The sequence below is a fragment of the Solanum stenotomum genome, chromosome 11, assembly GCF_019186545.1.
Source record: "Solanum stenotomum isolate F172 chromosome 11, ASM1918654v1, whole genome shotgun sequence".
NCBI lineage: Eukaryota > Viridiplantae > Streptophyta > Magnoliopsida > Solanales > Solanaceae > Solanum > Solanum stenotomum.
The window spans coordinates 9,398,212-9,416,850 of NC_064292.1; the positions used below are offsets into that span (position 1 = coordinate 9,398,212).

The window sequence follows — 18,639 nt, forward strand, 5'->3', positions numbered from 1 at the left end:
GCATGTATAGCTACAAAAGTTGGTGATTGACAATGACGGGAATCTGTCAAAATGATGCCTTTCAAAAAATATTAACCGTGACACCTAAGAAACTATGATACTAGTGCATTGCAAAATATAATGCATATTGCTATAGCAAGAAAAGACGAGATCCAGTTGACAAAAAAGGGGAAGTCTTTGACATTGCCCAGAGCACCAAGGAATAGTCAAGTGATAAACAAGATTTAGCGTATATGCTGTCAGTAACATACCTAGGTCTGCCTGTCAAGCTATTTGCAACATCCGGAGTGAAGTTCTTTAGGACAGATTCAAACATTAAAGGTCGAAAAGGCAGCCCAATTTCTGGAACAATTGTTTCCTTTTTCTTCATGCTCGGATCAATGTATATGCCGAAGTCAGAGATGAACTGAACAAAGGCATGTAAAGTTGAAAGATATTATCTGGAATTTTTAGCCATAGAAATTTTGAGCATCTCAAGCATGTTCCATGAACAACTTGCTTATGTAATCCCTATAAAATGCAAGGTAATTTAGAGGCCCCAAAATTGAATAAAAGAAGAGAGAATAGGGACAAGATGAACACAAGTAGAGAGGGTGCATTTAGGTATCTGTTGCTAGATTAACTTCTTATATATGACACTCCTGTTTGTATACCATAGCTATTATTTCGCTAAGAAAAGAAAAATAGAAATATGTGGAAAGAATAGGTTATTTTACTTAGATTCTGGTCTTGCCATTCTAGTTGAAGCTTTAATTTTGATTTTCTTTGTTCAGCTTCCTGGATAATAATGCTTAAGAAACTTGTGAATGCTCAACAAACAAAATGAGCTTATCTTAATAAAATGAAAAGTTGAAAGCTAATTGGTCTTTTCCAATGCCCTCAGAGGATATCAGAATGCATGAAGCAGTGTGTGGAACTATTGCAAAGACGAAGGCAAAGTGATGCAGAGTTGGCCTTGGGTGTGGTCTGTGAGGCTTTGACAATAAGCACCTATTCGGAGAAACTACTCGAATTGAAAGCAGATGCTCTTCTTATGGTTTGTGTCATTGAACTATGAGACTGTAAAATTGAATTTTGGCTGCTTAAAATTTGTTACATTGCGCCATGTGTTCCTGAAATCTTTTGAATTTCTTAAAATAAATTAATTTTGTTGAGTTTAATGAACAGCTGCGGAGGTATGAAGAGGTGATTCAGTTATGTGAGAAGACACTTGAATTGGCTAAGTCAAATGCTCCGCCATATAATTTCAGTTACCAGTCATCAGAGTTAGATAGTGCGATCACAGAGAGAAGTGCTTCCTCTGGGCTCTGGTGTATTTCTAAAATAGTGAAGTCATACTTTTTTCTCGGGAAGCTTGAAGAGGCTGATAATTTTCTGAAGAACCAAGAGAAATCGATGTGTCTAATGGAAAGGTGGCTTCTATATTGTGGAATATATCTTTATCCTCTTTTTACATTAGGTATTAGCTTACAGTCATAAAATTTGAATTTGCAGTAGTGGACTCAAGAATTTAGAAGCTGTTGTTCCTCTTGCTGTAACAATACGTGAGCTCTTGTGCTTTAAGGTGAGTGCACTTTGTGCTTTATGATCTTTCCCCTTTTAAACAAGCAGCTATCACTTGTTATATTTATCTTATTCCTAGGTTTCATACTTGTATTTATATATTCCATCATAGAAAAAAATATATACATTTATTTTTTATTAACTAAATGTAGCACCTAGATTTGAACTATAGGTCATTATTTTCAATGGAACTAGCAAAATTATTTACCTGTTAATACTTTTGAAAATCTTCTGGGATGAAATCTGAAAGGAAAATGAAATAGCAATGACTGAACTACTGAAGAGAAAAAAACAATTATGGTCTCTAGCTGAATTAGCTAGTTAGAAGTCGTGATAAATGAGAGTGATAGAAGGTATCGAGCAAAGGCGGAAATTTTATTTAAGGTTGTACCTTTGAATCTGTAGGACCTTAAGTTTGCTAGACTGCTGTAACAATACTAAGTTGCACCATTTGGGGGAGCCCGAGTTATGGTATGTGAAGTAACAGCATACGAGGCTCACTGCCTTAGCTAGCACCCTTTTACAGGGCCAATTAGATCAGCTTGGGCCAATTTGGTCTCCACTCAAATCTTGGGTAGTTGAGTTGGGATTCGGTGGCCGTGTCTCAACTGACCCATTCAGGCTAATGTACACACACACACACACACATATGGTTTCTTACACATTGAAGTGTAAGAATACTCACCATGGCAGATGTTTAATTTGAAGCCTTTAAAATTGTATGTTTTACAAGTGGTCATTTATGGATGGCTGGTTGTGAGAGAATGACTTGAATTCATCTTTAGTTTATTATATTAAGGGATTTGTCCGTTTTGTTTAAATGCTTGGAAATTATTTCAAATAAGTGTTTGTTATGAGATTGACCCATTATTTCAACTTCAAATCTGATATGGAATTTGATGTTTGAAGAACAGCTGTTAGGACTTTTTCAAGCTCTCACTCAGAAGACTTCAATTGTGTTTTCATGTCCAAACCCAACTTCAACTTCCAACTACTACTACTTCTTTTAAGTATTAACCAATTCATATCCAAAGTCCTACTAAATATTGTCCTTGTTATCATTACTCTTTTTTCAAGCTTCTTGAAGTGTTTTTGGTTGGTCATCCTTTGTTTAATCCTGAATTTCCTTGCAATGATTTCGTGTTTGCTGTTAGTTTTTTTTTCTTTTTGGAGAAAGGTGTTACTAGCTATTCTTGTGCAATATGAGATTTAAGCAGCATGGTATTTTTTCTATTTTTGAAGTTTAGTCCCTTAACTGACTCTTGGAAAATAAATTTATTTGTTGCCTTGCTTTTTTGGTAAGCTCCTAGTACGAGAAAACTACTGCAGTTAGTAACCATTGTACCCTTTCAGAAAAGAAGAAAAAAATAGATGCAACAAAACTGTATACTGAGTAAGCCTATAAGGTTATCCTCGTTCTTGTAAATTGGGTCCAGATGACTTTACAATGTGTTTCTTCAAGGAATGTTGGGGGACCTTGAAAGAGGACCTAATGAAGACAATACAAAATTTTCATCAAAATGAGTTTTTTGAGAAGTCATTCAATGATACGTTTTTAGCACTTATTCCTTAGAAGCAGGGAGCAGAAGAGTTGAAATACTTCAGACCAATAAGTCTAATTGGTGGAGTCTACAAAATTATAGCCAAGCTCATTACTGAGAGAATGAAGAAGGTTATGGGGACTCTGGTTGATGAACACCAAATGGTCTTCCTGAAGGGCAACACTTCTGGCAAATGAGTTGGTAGACTCAAAGGTGAAGCAAAATGTACCAGGAGTGCTATGCAAGCTTGACATTGAGAAGGCTTACGACCACGTAAATTGGGTTTTCCTTCTCAAAGTATTGAGAGATATGGGGTTTGGCAACAAATGGATTAACTGGATCAATTTTTGTATCTCCACTGTGAAATTTTCGCTCATAATCAATGGCAGTCCAGAAAGCTTTTTCCAATCACAGAGAGGGCTCAAACAAGGTGACCCCATGTCACCTTTTCTGTTCATCCTAGCAATGGAGGGCCTGAACTTCATGATCAGGAGAGCAAGGGAGAATGGATGGATTAGAGGTTTCTGTGCTAACAGAAATATGGGTAATGCTATGGAGATATCTCATCTACTTTATGCAGATGACTCCCTAGTTTTTTGTGAAGCTGAAGTTACACAAATAAGGCATTTGAGAGCTAGCCTAACCATTTTTGAAGGCGTTTCAGGGCTCCATATTAACTGGCAAAAAAGTTGTCTCTACCCAGTCAACCAAGTGCCTAATATGCAGATCCTAGCAGCGAACCTAGGGTGTCAAGTGGCTTCCCTACCTACTAAATACCTAGGTATGCCTCTCGGAGCAAAGAATAAGGAGCTGGAAGTGTGGAATGAGATTCTGTAAAGAAGTGAGAGGAAACTAGCAAAATGGAAAAGTCAATAGCTGTCTTTGGGCGGCAGACTAACTCTTATAAAATCAGTCATGGATGACCAACCTACTTATATGATGAGTCTGTTCCCTCTACCAGTCAGCATAGAGAAAAAAATCAACAAGGCAAGAAGAGTATTTCTATGGCAGGGCAATAAAGAGAAGAAGGGGTACAATCTAGTCAAATGGGATAAGGTGACCCTGAGCAAAGAGCAGGGTGGACTAGGCATAAAGAAGTTACGTGCACATAACGGAAGTTTACTGAAGAAATGGTTGTGGAGATTTTGTTGTGAAGATATGGCACTTTGGAGGAGATTCATTTCACAGAAATATGGGCTCCTGAATAGCTGGATGACTGAGGAGGTGACTGGTACATTTGGGTGTTCTGTGTGGAAAACAATTAGAAGACTGTGGCTCTGCTTTAGTAATAATCTGAAGTAAAAAATTGGTAATGGGGAAAAGACTTAATTTCTGGAACGAATTGTGGATTGGGGAAGAAAACCTGAAGACTACCTTCCCAGATATGTATATTTTGAGCTTGCAACAGATGGACAAAGTGGCACAAGTGTGGAGTCCTCAAGGGTGGAACTTGATTTTTAGAAGGGCCTTAAATGACTGGGAGATAAACAAAATGGCTGAATTGCTGCAGGTCCTAAATTTTTTCCTAGGAGTAAATGCAGGTCCTGATATGCCAGTCTGGAAATTGCACAACAAGGGGTCCTTTACGGTGAAATCATGCTACTGGAGACTGAATTACAGTCGCACAATGAAAAGCTATCTGGCCATGGAAACTGGTCTGGAAGGTTAAAATCCCTCTCAAAGTTTCATGCTTCATCTGACTGGTGATCAGGAGAGCCTGTTTAACCCACAAAGTACTACAGAGAAGAGGTGTACAGAGTTGCTCAAGGTGTTTTATATGTGAGAAAGAGGCAGAGATAATAGTCACTTGTTCTTGCACTGCCGAACAACTGCAAATCTGTGGAACATGTTTTTTTGTATTGTGAGAAATATAGGAAAAGAAATTATTGAATTTTGTTGCTGTGTCTACATTATTACATTGAGACCTATTTATAGACACTAGAATACAATCCTTTACCAAGTAGGATACTATTTACTATTCCTATTTCTATCTATATTCCTATTCCTATTCTAAATACGATTGTATAAACCTATTCCTATTCTAATAGGATTTTGTATAAACCTATTCCTATTCTAATAGGATTTTGTATAAACCTATTCCTATTGTAATAAGATTGTATAAATCTGTTCATGTTCTAACACTCCCCCTCAAGCTAGTGCATACATTTCATGTACCTAGCTTGTTACAAATGTAATTAATACGAGGACCGATGAGGGGCTTGGTGAGATATCTACAAGTTGATTAGTCAACTTCACAAAATTGACAATCAATCTCAATGTGCTTGTCTTCTCGTGAAATACTGAATTTGATGCATAATACCGATAAAACATAGAGTGATAAAATTACAATGTTGAACTTCCCAAACCAAACTTGCAAAGAGTGTTTCAGGCCATAGAGTGACTCGCATAATCGACATACATGGCTACTAAACTCCCCTTGAGCAACAAAGTGCTCAAAATCTAGTATGAAGTATATCAACAGTGTTGGAATCAATAGATGAGTCGATATTAAACAAGAAAGTCACCGAAAAATTGGTCGGAATATGCTCATACACCGGAGTATAGATTTGTTGGCTGAAAGTGGTCACAATCTAAGAAATAAAATTATATGGGTAGGGTAGGAATGATGGCACGACCCAACTAGAAAATAGAAATTATATAGGAAAGGTCGGATTGATGGCACGACCATATTAAAAAAGGGAAATAATATGGGTAGGGTTGGAATGATGGCACGATCCTACTGAAAAGGAGAAATTATATGGGTAGGGTCGGAATGATGGCACAACCCTACGCAAATCAGATTTGAGGAGTCACCGGAAAGATGAATGGAACTATGCAAATCAAATTTGAGGAGTCACCGAAAAGACACATGGTGCTATGCAACTCAGATTTGAGAAAGTAGTTCGAAAAAATCCATGGTACTATGCAAATTAAATATGAAAAGTAGTTCGGAGAGATGCATGGTGCTACGTAAGTCAGATACGCAAAAAAAGGTAGTCACCGGAAGGATGACACAGTGCTACACAAATTAAATATGAAAAAAGTCATCATCGGAAAGATCGCACGGTGCTACACATATAGGATATTAAAAAAGTAGTCACCGGAATGATGGCACAGTGCTACACAAATCAGATATAAGAAAGTAGTCACCGGAATGATGGCACGGTGCTACACAAATTAATTATGAAAAAGTAAGTCACCAGAATGATGGCACGGTGCTACACAAATTAATTATGAAAAAGTAGTCATTGGAAAGATGGCACGGTGCTACACAAATTAAATATGAAAAAGTAGTCACCGGAAAGATGACACGGTGCTACAAGTTTTGCTAACATAATTGTTGGCCAGATGGGTGACATACATGGGTAATAGCCGCCTGCCAGTAGCGGAAGCTCTTTGATTGTTTACCAAGATCGTAGAGGCTCTGATACCATGTGAGAAATATAGGAAAATAAATTATTGAGACCTATTTATAGACACTAGAATACAATCCTTTACCTAGTAGGATACTATTTACTATTCCTATTTCTATTTGTATTCCTATTCCTATTCTAAATAGGATTGCATAAACCTATTCCTATTCTAGTAGAATTGTATAAACATGTTCCTATTCTAATAGGATTGTATAAACCTGTTCATGTTCTAACATGTATACTAGGCATAAATTGGGTGATGCCCAGAACCTCCTTTGATTTGCTGAAAAATTGGGAAGGAGTGGGGAGAAGAGGGTCACAAGAAGACTGGTGGAAGAGCGTTCCAGCATGCATTTGGTGGACATTATGGAGAGAAAGAAATGAAAGAGGTCATGATGGAATAGCCAGCAGTTCTCGGAATATCAAGATGAGGAGCCTTAGTCTTTTGTATTTTTGGTGTAAACAGGATATAGTGGGGGAGATAGATAGTTTAGTCGATTTCATAGGACAATTGTAAAGTTTCATGTCTAGTTGTTGGTCTTGATGATACCCCCGGGTTTGTAAATCCCACCCCATCAGTTTTCACCTGATGGGGCTTTTGGTGTGAATATACAGTTACCATCATCAAAAAACAAACAAACCAGTCTATATCTACTTTGAATTACTTATTCCTTATGGTCTGTGTCTACTATGAAATTGTAAAGTAGCTCCATTATGATTGTAATGGTGTCATTTGGTGTCCTGCAAGCAGTGATATCCTCTAGATTCAAGTAGGGTGTTATGACTCGTTTTTTCTAGGTTCTACCCTAAGGAACACAGTCAGCTGAGTTTCTTCGGTCAAGTGTGATCTTGTAATGTAGCATGCAGAACTAGTCAATGGCTGCAATATGTGCTATTACCTATCCTAGAAGTATTGTGAGGCCTCATCTTGGCATCTTACTAATTTTGTTGATTAAAGACATACAAATTGAGCCGACTATGACTCTTGTGTATAGTTGCTTCAGACTCTTGTTTGCTTCCGTATGGCCTCTAACTTGTTTGTTCATCCATTAAGGTTAAATGTTTTCCTACCTTTGTTTGACTGTTCATCTTCATTGCATTTTTCTGATTCCTGGCATATCTCAGAGCAAGTAATGCAAAATTTTGTGGTGCCACCCTGAGGAAAAAGTAATGTTAAATAATGAGAAGAACATTTTGCTTTCCATTTCAAGAATATTCGCCCTTTACTATGCAGGCAGCTGGAAATGCATCATTTCAATCAGGAAAGCATGCAGAAGCTGTTGAGCACTATACAGCTGCAGTATCATGTAATTTTGAGTCACGACCTTTCACAGCAATCTGTTTCTGCAATCGTGCTGCTGCATACCGAGGTATGGGTCAAATTTCAGATGCCATTGCAGATTGCAGCCTGGCAATTGCCCTTGATGGGAATTATGCGAAGGTATGGTTCTAAAATGCTCTTTTTGGTGCATCTATTGAATGCAATTTCTCTCTTGGGCATACTGCATTTTCTGGGAATCTTGCCTTGAAGGGAAAACCTTTCAACTACCCTTCTTTTGTTTCCAACATAAACTCCCTCAACTGCTCAGGAAAAAAAGAGAAATGGTTTCCTCTGGTAGTTTATTTATTGCATAAGAGTTGAAAGCTTATACTGTTCAAAATCATTGATATGCTTTCTGCCTTTTTTTTAATGAAGTAAGTTGTTCAATAAAGATGCATCAAGAAGATACTGAAATTACATATGGGAGCACAAAAATAAAGTTAGCTTCTGTACAAAGTCCCAAGAGCTGAAGTGAAAGAACTAACAAAGTCCCAAGAGCTGTACATAACTACTTACAATAGCAAGATTGTTCCAACAAAATAAATTAAGAAGACACTTAGGGAATGTGTTGGAGTTGAATTTCCATCAAAACATCTGTAGTTCCTCACTCCAAACACAGTAACACACCAAAAAAATACTTGCAGAGATCTTGATCCAGATTTTCTTGATGATCCTATCAACTCTCCATGACACTAAGTTTTATAGGCATCTTTGAATCTAAAAGGCATAACCCAATTGAGTCCAAAAAGAGAGTAGAAATATTCCACAAGTACTTAGCAACTGAACAGTGAGGAAGAGGTGACTAATACTTTCTAAATTGCTTGAGAACATGTAGCACCTGTTCACAAACTGAATACTTCCTTGCTAAGGTTATCTTGGGTTAAACATGACTCATTTAGAACTGTCCAGGTGAAACAAATGATCTTTGTTGGAAGATTCGTCTTCCAGATAAGTTTCCAGGGCCAAAACTCAATGATCTGATCATTGACTGTAACCTGCTTTTACAGTATATAAACCTTCTCTTGAATCACCCCAAAGTAGTCTGTCAACTGCTTCTTCTTCAGGGATGAAATTACCAAGTCTGCACAGTAAATCTAGGAGATCCGGTAATTCCCAATCATGAACATTCCTTCTCAAATTAGATGTCCAGGTGCTGCCAGTCTATTGTCAGCAATGGTGGAATAGGTTAGGATAGTCTTCCTACAATGTAGAATTGTCAAACCATTGATCAATCAAGAAGGATGAGCTCCATTACCAAATTTGAATCAGATTCTTTGAGAGAGCCTCATCCCAAAGTTTGCTAATTTGCTTGCAGGGTCCCACCCCAATTAAAGAGCTAGGAGTTTTAGTGCACAACGGTTTCCAGTTCCTCTGAGCTATACCTCTAGGGCCATTTCATCAAACATAATTTTGTTATGTTTTGCAAGATCCTTGATCCCCAGACCACCTTTAAGCTTAGTTTGAATGACTTTGGCCCATTTGGCTAAGTGGAAATTATGATTCTGACTGTTTCCCTTCCACAGAAAGGATCTTCTAATTTTATCAAGCTGGCTTAGCACCTTCCTGGGCGTTGGAAATATATACATGATGTAGGTTGGAATGTTGTCCAACATACTGTTAATCAATGCCAACCAGTCCCTATTGAAAGATACTGCAGTTGCCAAGGAGCCAGCCTCCTTTTCGGGTTTCTCAATGGTCCCATTCGATACATCTGCTGACTTGAATTTAGCCTACAAAATATGTAGTAGGGGATGTGTCAATATTACAACCCATGATACCTGCCAGTTGTTAGGTATAGTATTCCCTGAGCAAGTGACATTATTTAGGATACTACTATGCAGCGCTGAGATGGCTGCAAAGCTAAGCAAGGTAAGGTTGAGGTATAGCACTTGTGACCTATCTGCTTCACAAAAAATCAATGTATCATCTGCATATAGCAAATGAGACACTACCTCCTAATGATGTGCCTACCTTAAAACCTTGAGTCCGTAGCAGCTGGCTAGCTTTGTCAAGTATTTTTTGTGACACCTTCCATTGCTAAAATGAAGAGGAAGGGAGATAACAGACCCCCCTGCCTATTACCCTTTTATGGAGAGGAGAAACTAACTGGACTACTATTTACTAAACCTCAGTATTTAATTATGGTAATACTGAACTTTATCCACCTTATTCATCTATTCCGAAAACTCATTTTCATCAACACAGAAATGAGATAAAACTAGTTGATATGGTCAAAAGCTTTCTTCACATCCAGCTTGAATAAGATACCAGAAAGACCACTTTTCAGTCTCCAATCTAGGGATTCATTTGCAATTAAGGCTGCATCAGTCATTTTTCTATTCTTGATGAATGCATTCTGATGTCGAGAGACTAACTTGCCAAAAACTTTCTTGAGCCTTTCTGCTAGTATCTTTGCTTAAATTGTGTTTACACTGCTGATGGGACCTATAAGCCTGTAGTCTCTCAATTGCACCGCTCCATTTTTCTTTGGAATAAGAACAATGAAGTAACATTGCACGATCTCACCATGTGACAATTTTGGTGAAAGTGATTAAGAGCTCCTATCACCTCTTTGATTGATATAACCTCGTGACTTTTGGAAAAAAGCCATGATGAAGCTATCTGTCCAGGGCTTTTATCTGGTGCACAAGACATGATTACAGACAACACCTCTTTTTCCTCAAACATTCTTTTTAGCCAAAACTTTCTCCTCCCATGAAATATTACCAAGGTCATCAAAGTTAGGTTCAGGCCTCCATACTTCATTCTCGGAGTAATGTTTTTGGTAGTAGCCAAGTATCTCCTCCTTAATTTGATCCCTGTCTTCAATTATTTCATCTAAATCATCTCCCACCTTGAGTTTATCAATAGAATTATACCCCCTGTGCTAGTTAGTTAGCAATCCTTTGGAAATATTTAGTGTTTTTGTTGCCCTCCTTTAGCCACAAGCATCTTGACTTTTACTTCCAAGATGTTTCTTCAGCCCTAGCCAACTGCTGAAGTTCCACTTTCAGGGACAAATTCTAAGTCCCTCTCCTTGAGAGGGTGCTCTGCTTTCTGTATTTTCTTTTTGGAAGAAATAAGAAGGATGTCATTAACAAAAGCATCAGAAAGAAAATATCAGCTCCCAATATGACAAAAACAGCTATCTACAGAGATCTATGGAGCTGATAAATTCTAAGAATGAATTAACAGTAATTACAGAAGAGAGGGTAACCCAACTAAAAAGACGAACTAAACATCTAGCCTTAAAAGAAGGGACGGGAGTTGAAATGGCATCAGAACATCTTTTGTTCCTTTCTTTCCATAAGCACCACAAAATACAGGCTGGAACCAGTGACCAGATCTATTTTCACGGGCTTCCCAACTTTCCAAGAGCTCAACACTCAACAGGGACTGGGTCGGGATTAGAGGTCTGAGCCTTCCATTGTGTGGCTCCATTGTGTTTGTGGTTGAAGGAGATGTTCAAGAAGATTGGAGACCAGTGCGGCGGCTTCATCGAGACGGAGGAGGAGACTTCCCTTAAGAACCATCTTCACTGGGCTAGAATAAAAGTGGTGGAGAGGGGTTTCGTATACACCATTCCGGTGTGGTGCGAGATTCCGGTCACCGTCAGAAAGGGGGAGATGGAAAAAGAAAATCAAGGTCATTACCTAGCAGGTACTGAAGGGAGACATCCCTATTTTGAGCTTATGTCAGCATAGATTAAGGATGGGCACGTGGGAACCTCGAAGGAAGGGTTTATTTTGAGTGGGGGGGCGCACGTGGCAGAGATTTAAAAGGCAAGGGCAAAAGTAATGACCTAATGGGCCACTCTAGAAGGAAAAATAAATTGGGCCCTTTTCTAGACCCTTTAATTTCAAAAAAGGCCCAAATTTATAATGACCCAGCCCAATCCCTAGACTTAGTTAACATCGAAGTACAAGCATTTACCAAAGCTGGTACTCTCGACAAAATGTCAGCGGAGGAAATCAATTGAAGGGAAAGAAATTTTGCAGATAAGTGAAGATCAAGGAGTAACTACCAGTGTAAAAGATATGGAGGTGTGTTGTATGGCAAGAGAAGTCGAGCTCAACCAAGGAGCTCAAGGGGAAGACTACAATATTATAGAAGAAGAGGTAACCCCTCTGGGTATTCAATTCCAGAAGAGAACAACGCTCAGCTAACCGCGCCGGTCTGGATACAACAACACATTATTCGCCTGAGTAGAGAGTTCGGGGTTGATTTCAAAGGCAGTGAGGAGAAGGCGGCAGAATTATTTCAAAAAATCGACAGTAACAAGCTAGAAAATAAAGTCATCCAGAATGAGCAAAAAGTTCAGAAATGAAAAGGGCTGAATGAGCTGAAGAGTCTAGAACTGGACACCTATTTCATGAGTTATGGCACAAGAAGCAAAGGGGGATTTTTGGCTATCAAAGATCAATGAAGTTAAACATAGTTTCATGGAATGTGAGGGGGCTAAACTGTGAAAGGAGGAGAGGTTTGATAAGGAACATGCTGTTAAACTGGAAAGCTGATGTTGTTTGCTTACAAGAGACAAAACTAGAGGGGGATATTTCCAACATAGTAAAGGAGGTATGGGGCAGTAGATGGACAGACTATGTACAATTGGAGGCTAGTGGAACAAGGGGGGGGGGGGGGGGGGGGGGGGGGGGGGGGGGGGGGGGGGGGAGTAGTGATCATATGGGACAAGAGATTCTGGGAAGGGGAACTGAGTAGTGTTGGGGCATACCCTGTTTCATGTTCTCCGTCTCGAAAAGACCAAGACTTCAAATGACATTTAACGGGAGTTTATGCACCAAATGATAGAGTGGAGAGGGATGAAACCTGGTGGGAGCTAGGTGCTGCAGGGGGCTGTTTTTTGGGCCTTGGGTTTTGTGTGGGGATTTCAATACAGTCAGGTATCCAATAGAAAAAAGAGATGGCATCAGAATAAATAGATCAATGACAGAATTCTGACTTCATTGAAGACATGGGTTTATTAGATATAGATTTATTTGGGGGTAAATACACTTGGAAAAAAGGGGACTGGATTGGATGCAATTTGAAAATTTCCATTACGAGAGTGCTCCCTTGTCAAGTATCTTTCGAACTAGATATGTTCCCTTTTCCCACCTTTAGAGAAGCATTGCTAAAGAAGACCTCTCATAGCTTCCTTATACCTTTCCAACTCTTGTGCCATTAGAGTTTCTGTCTTGATTAGAGCACCACCATATTTTGCTAGGGTTACCTCCTTAGTCCAACTACCTCCTGATTGTATCTCTAGTGTCACTTCAAAATCATACACTTTCCATGTAAGGCCAAGTCTTTAATCCCTAATCCTACATATTGCTTTGGCATAGTGACTTTGGCCCAGTTCACAAGGTGGAACTTGTGCTTACTGTTGCCTTCCCAGGGGATCTTGTCAAGTTGCTTTTGCACCTTGTAAATATTATATAAACACTCAACTTTTAAGATTATTATGCTGCTCCCATAAATGCTCTATTAATGCATTACGGAGTTCATAATGACCATTTTTGTTCTTAATTGTTTTTCTGTATAGCTAAAAATTGTTCAAGTCGGAAATTTTCATCTACCACCATTTTTGTCATTGCAGTTGGAGCTTTTGAAGTATCTTGAATTGGTGCATTAAGATCACACTTTAATAGGGGCATCTCCAACCCATTCTCTATTTTGAATTTTATGCATTCTTCATAGTGAAAAAATAATTATAATTTTAAATTACATATTTAAAGTGATGAAAATTAAAAAAAAACTATATTAAAAAAAGTTAATTTGGGATAAATGTAGTATACTTTTTTTTTTTTTTGGAACCTAGGATAATCCGCAACCGCTACAACCTCTGTCACTGCCTCTGCCCTTCGGGTGAGCACTCTGTGGTGAGCACTTTGTGTGCACTGTGTAATAGCCGGCAAACCACACAGGGGATGTACACCGCACTAGGCAAATCCTATGCGACAGACTAGACACAGAAGGCATTGAGGGGGGATCGATCCCGGGTCATCCGTGTGGATGACTACCCTCCAAACCAACTAAGCCATCCCGAAGGACGTAGTATACTTTTCATTAATATATTTTTAAATGTTTTTGATTTAATCTCGTTTAACACGTGCACTTTTCATAATTGTGATGCTTATTTTTTTAAAACAATGATAAATAATAATAAAACTAACTAATAAAACTAACTTATATCTCAAATGTTTTTTTTACGAAACCTCATCAATAAAAATTATAAATTAATATAATAAATATATTACTTTAGAAAATAATTACGAATATTAGAGCCTTATTAATGGTCTTATATGATTTATAATATGTTATTACAAATGTTATATAATATAGGGAAAAAGACCCCCGAACTTTCGTAAATGGTATGTGTATACCCCTCATTATACTTTTAGGACACCAGTATCCTTACCGTCCAAATTTTGGAGCATATATACCCTTTACACTAACGGTGATACATGTGTCTCAATCTTAACCGTCGATCTAATATTTGTTAAATTTCCTACCCAAAATTAAAAGATCCACCCAAATTAATTTAAAAACCCACCCAAATACATAATACCCACCCAAAAATCCCCAAATCGATTCTCTTAATTTTAGATGGTACTCCAACCCCAAAAATCCTTCTCTTTCTCATTTACCTCTTCTCCCCAAACAAATTTCAAACAAATCTAACCCTAATACTAAACCAAATCCTAATCCTAGTATCAGTCCTTGTGTCAATCCTATGATGGCCTTCTTCTCTACACGAAAAGAGAAAGATTATCATATCCATTTCAGTCGTTGTTGGCCTTAAACTGTCATATGCACAAGATGTAGTAGACAAAAGAGTTAAGGTTTAATGATCGTCGGATAAAATCTAATACAAAGGTTGTGTGAACTGTGAAGTCTTTCAACAGTGCTTCCGGTCATGTATAATGATGGTAATGAGTAAATGATTGATTTAGTTAAAGAAAAAATTAAATGGGTCAAGAAACATGTGAGGAAGTTGAGGAGAAAATGGAGGATGATTCTGGGGATGAAGATGGTTGGATGGGTCTTAGCTTATTCTTACTTATAGAAAGGAGAATAGCAATTTTCTAAATTTGGAGAACTACTATTCATTCTCTACTTATAGAGAGGTGAATAATATAAATAGTATTAAAATAATCAAAAAGTGAAATAGAGAGGATGAATAGTAGTTCTCTAAATTTAGAGAATTACTATTCACCTCTCTATAAGTAGAGAATAGAAGGTTTTTTGGAGTTGTGGTTGGAGACCCTATTCTCTATTTCTCTCCAAATATAGAATATAGAGAGTAAAATAGAAATGGGTTGGAGTTGGTCTAATAAGCTATTTTTGTAAGTAAGAGAGAGTTTTTTTTTTTTTTTGAGAATGGTAAAGTTGTGTTCATCAGCAATGAGGGTATGCTGGCAACCAAACAAAAGTAAAAAATAAAATTCAAAGGCCAAGTAGTCATGATTACAAAGAGCCTAGGAAATCTACTACCTGATCTACTTCATATATACCCTCCTCTTTACACCAAAAAAATAGAGTATTAATGCAGTTTTCTTTAACTTTCTGCATTGGGTTAGTAATATTCTTAAAGCACCTATTGTTTCTTTCCTTCCAAAATGATCACCATATGCAAGATGGAACTAGATTCCACCATTTTTTTTGTGTTTTACTCCCCCCTCTTCTCATCCAACAGTTTAGTAGGTCAGCAGTATGTTACTTTTTGTTAGAAATTATTTGTTTGTTATTATTGTTTACTATGTGTGTTAAATTTTTACATTTGATGATTTATCAATTACAAGATCAAATTATAAAATTTCATAATCGTAGGCTTTAAATATAAATTATTTGTGAAGTACTTCTCTAGGACTTGTATCAGATGATCTCTTTTCTCCCTCTGTTTTTCCGGTTTGTACATTACTACGAAGAATATAGCCGTAAGATGACTTGAATAGGAATTGTTTCCCCATATGCTTCATGAAGTTCTTTGCTGAGTAAGTTACTGGTTCAAGGATGTACTTTTATTGTTTCTCTCGTATGAACTGGCTGGTAATCACAATAGTTCTTCATGTAGTTCTAAATATTACCCATGAATGTTGCATGACTACACTCAATTATTTCTGTGATCTAGTACATTGAATTTTTTTAGTTTGGCAGCTTTTTTCTAGTTAAGAAGTGCCCATAGCAATTTTGCTGAGTTAGTATTACCTGATCTTATGGTACAGTATATCTTCAGTTAAATGTCAACACAAATTACTGCAGGCACTCTCAAGACGAGCTTCTCTTTTTGAGATGATCAGAGATTATGGACAAGCAGCTTCAGATCTTCAGCGACTTGTATCCCTTCTGACAAGGCATATGGAAAATAAAGTAGGTGGATCTGGATCACATAACAAAGTGAGTTCCCTAAATGAGATTCGGCAAACACAACAAAAGCTTTCAGCCATGGAGGAAGAAGACAGAAAGGAAATCCCCTTGAATTTTTACCTCATATTGTAAGTTTCTTAATTCAGTCAAGTTATTGATTTCCAGAACTAATATTCCCTCCATCCCAATTTATGTGGTAGTGTTTGACTAGGTACAAAGTTTAAGGAAAAAAACTTTTGAAACTTATGTTCCAAAGCAAACCATAGACATTTGTGCGGTTATAAATCATCTCATTAAGGTTAAAATGAGAAGTTTAAAGTTAGTTTTTTTCTAAATAAGGAAGTATTGACAGTTTTTTTGGGATAGACTAAAAAGGAAAGTATGACACATTAATTGGGACAGAGGGAGTATTATTTTTGAGTGTTCATTCATTGGAACATTTAGTGGACTGCTTGAGAACATAATTTAGTATCAATGTTAAGTTTGTTGTTTCCTCTCTAGTCTCTACCTTCACAAGGTAGGGGTAAGGTTGCATACCCACCACCACCCTCCTCAGATGCCACTTGTGGGATTATACTGGGTATGGTGGTATGGTGTGTTGCAAATATGTAGTTGTCTGTCTTATCTTCCTATTTTTCTGCAAATTTCTTGTAGTTCTCTTCCTATGATACAATCCTTTACCAAGTAGGATTCTATATACTATTCCTATTCTAAGTGGAATTGTATATGCTATTCTAACAGGGTAGTTGTCCAGACAGGATAACATCTACTTTGAGCAATCATCAACATATTGGTTGTCAATCCTGTATGATTTATGACATAATCGAAAAGTTGTCTGTTTGGGTCCTTCAGTAATAAAGTATGAGGCAGTGCTTGAGTTGATTACATGTATTTGCTCCATTCCATTTTATACGAAACTCTTTTTTTGGTCCATTCCAAAAAGTTTAAAACACCTTTTTATTTTTGGCAACTCTTTAATTTTCACATTCCCATTTTACCTTTAATGACATGCTATGATAATTAAAAATACATGATATTAAAGGTAGTTTTGGTATGGTATACATTTTTTGATGAGGTAGATTCTTTTATTAATATTGAAAAAAGCTCCCGTATACTAGAGGTATACCAGAAGCTGGAAAATCTACATCCCTTTTGGTGTATATATATTAAGTTGGTCTGTCAAACGTTTTTTCTTTCTTTTTTAAACTGTGTAGAAGATATCCCTTTGTGACTAAGAACTCATACAGGTGTATGATTATATACTATGCAATTGCTTTTCTAACAATTGATGCAACAACGACAGGGGAGTTGATCCATCTGTTGGTGCATCTGAAATTAGGAAGGCCTATAGAAAAGCTGCACTCAAGCATCACCCTGATAAGGTTCTTTGAAGTCCTTTGCTATTTTATTACAGTACTTTATGGGGACTTTATCTGAACATTGTTTTGTTGATCTAGGCTGGGCATTCACTGGCTAGAAATGACAATGCAGATGATGGACTGTGGAAAGAGATAGCAGAAGAAGTTCACAAAGATGCTGACAGGCTCTTTAAAATGATAGGAGAGGCCTATGCGGTGCTTTCGGACTCTACAAAGGTATGTTTTGATTCATGGTTGTTTGCCTGAGAGTAATTTTTTACCTGGGTATGTTGTTGTTGATCAGAGAATGTGTGATTGCAAGAGGGTGTAAAATCACCAATTTGTTTCTAGCCCTTTTCCCGGTCTTGCGTATTCGTGGATCTTCCCTCGGGTGTAGGCTGGCATGGAACTAGGGGTTGTAGCAAGTTTATGTAAAAAACCTGCTTGATAGTGCGTATTAATTTCAGAGTATAAAATATATTTGAAGATAGATATTTTTTGTATGCCTTATCCCATGTATCTGGTTCCTAGTATCCGGGAGACCGCCGGTGTGGAGCCTATGGAAGTTAGATGTCCTTTTACCCTTCAATGAATTTTTCCTTATTGCTGAAGTCGTCCATCTTATCTGACTCTTGTTTCGAGGAGTTTTTAAGGAAAAACATCTGCTGTAGTAGATCAGCGTATAACTTACACCATATTAAACCGGCTTTAATTTTATTATAAAAACTAGGAGCAAATTTCCTTGTATCATATTCTACAGGTTATGCAGTAGTCTCTCGTTTGTTGCTTCTCTAATGGCTCTAACCCACTGTCTTATAATCTTTCTGCTTCGCTTAAACCGAATTATTGAAATCAATATTTCCAAGTAAAAATCCAAAGAGTCTTAGAGTTTAACATCAGATTAGAAGCAAAGAACTGATAGGAGAACACAGATTAGGAGACTTAAAATCTGGGTGGTGTTGGGGAAAAAAATAATCTGGAAACTGCAGAACTTGTTTGTTTGGCAAAGAAATAAAAATCCCTAAGAAGAGAGCCATCATTAAAGTAGGTTTTAGGGAAGAGGGGAAGATGTGATA

General features: G+C 37.5%; 2 protein-coding genes across 2 annotated transcripts in view; one reads left to right on the forward strand and one right to left on the reverse strand.

Moving 5' to 3' along the window:
- The window catches only part of LOC125843977 (uncharacterized), a 621,631-nt gene that overhangs the window by 572,687 nt on the left and 30,305 nt on the right, over window positions 1-18,639 (reverse strand). The gene's annotated exons all lie outside the window — the stretch shown is intronic.
- The window catches only part of LOC125843961 (uncharacterized), a 28,233-nt gene that overhangs the window by 5,456 nt on the left and 4,138 nt on the right, over window positions 1-18,639 (forward strand). Inside the window, exons 4-10 of the mRNA XM_049523165.1 lie at window positions 884-1,036; window positions 1,168-1,412; window positions 1,495-1,564; window positions 7,752-7,958; window positions 16,101-16,333; window positions 17,509-17,587; window positions 17,663-17,800. Coding sequence (XP_049379122.1) covers window positions 884-1,036; window positions 1,168-1,412; window positions 1,495-1,564; window positions 7,752-7,958; window positions 16,101-16,333; window positions 17,509-17,587; window positions 17,663-17,800 — 1,125 coding nt within the window. The remainder of the gene's footprint in view (window positions 1-883; window positions 1,037-1,167; window positions 1,413-1,494; window positions 1,565-7,751; window positions 7,959-16,100; window positions 16,334-17,508; window positions 17,588-17,662; window positions 17,801-18,639) is intronic.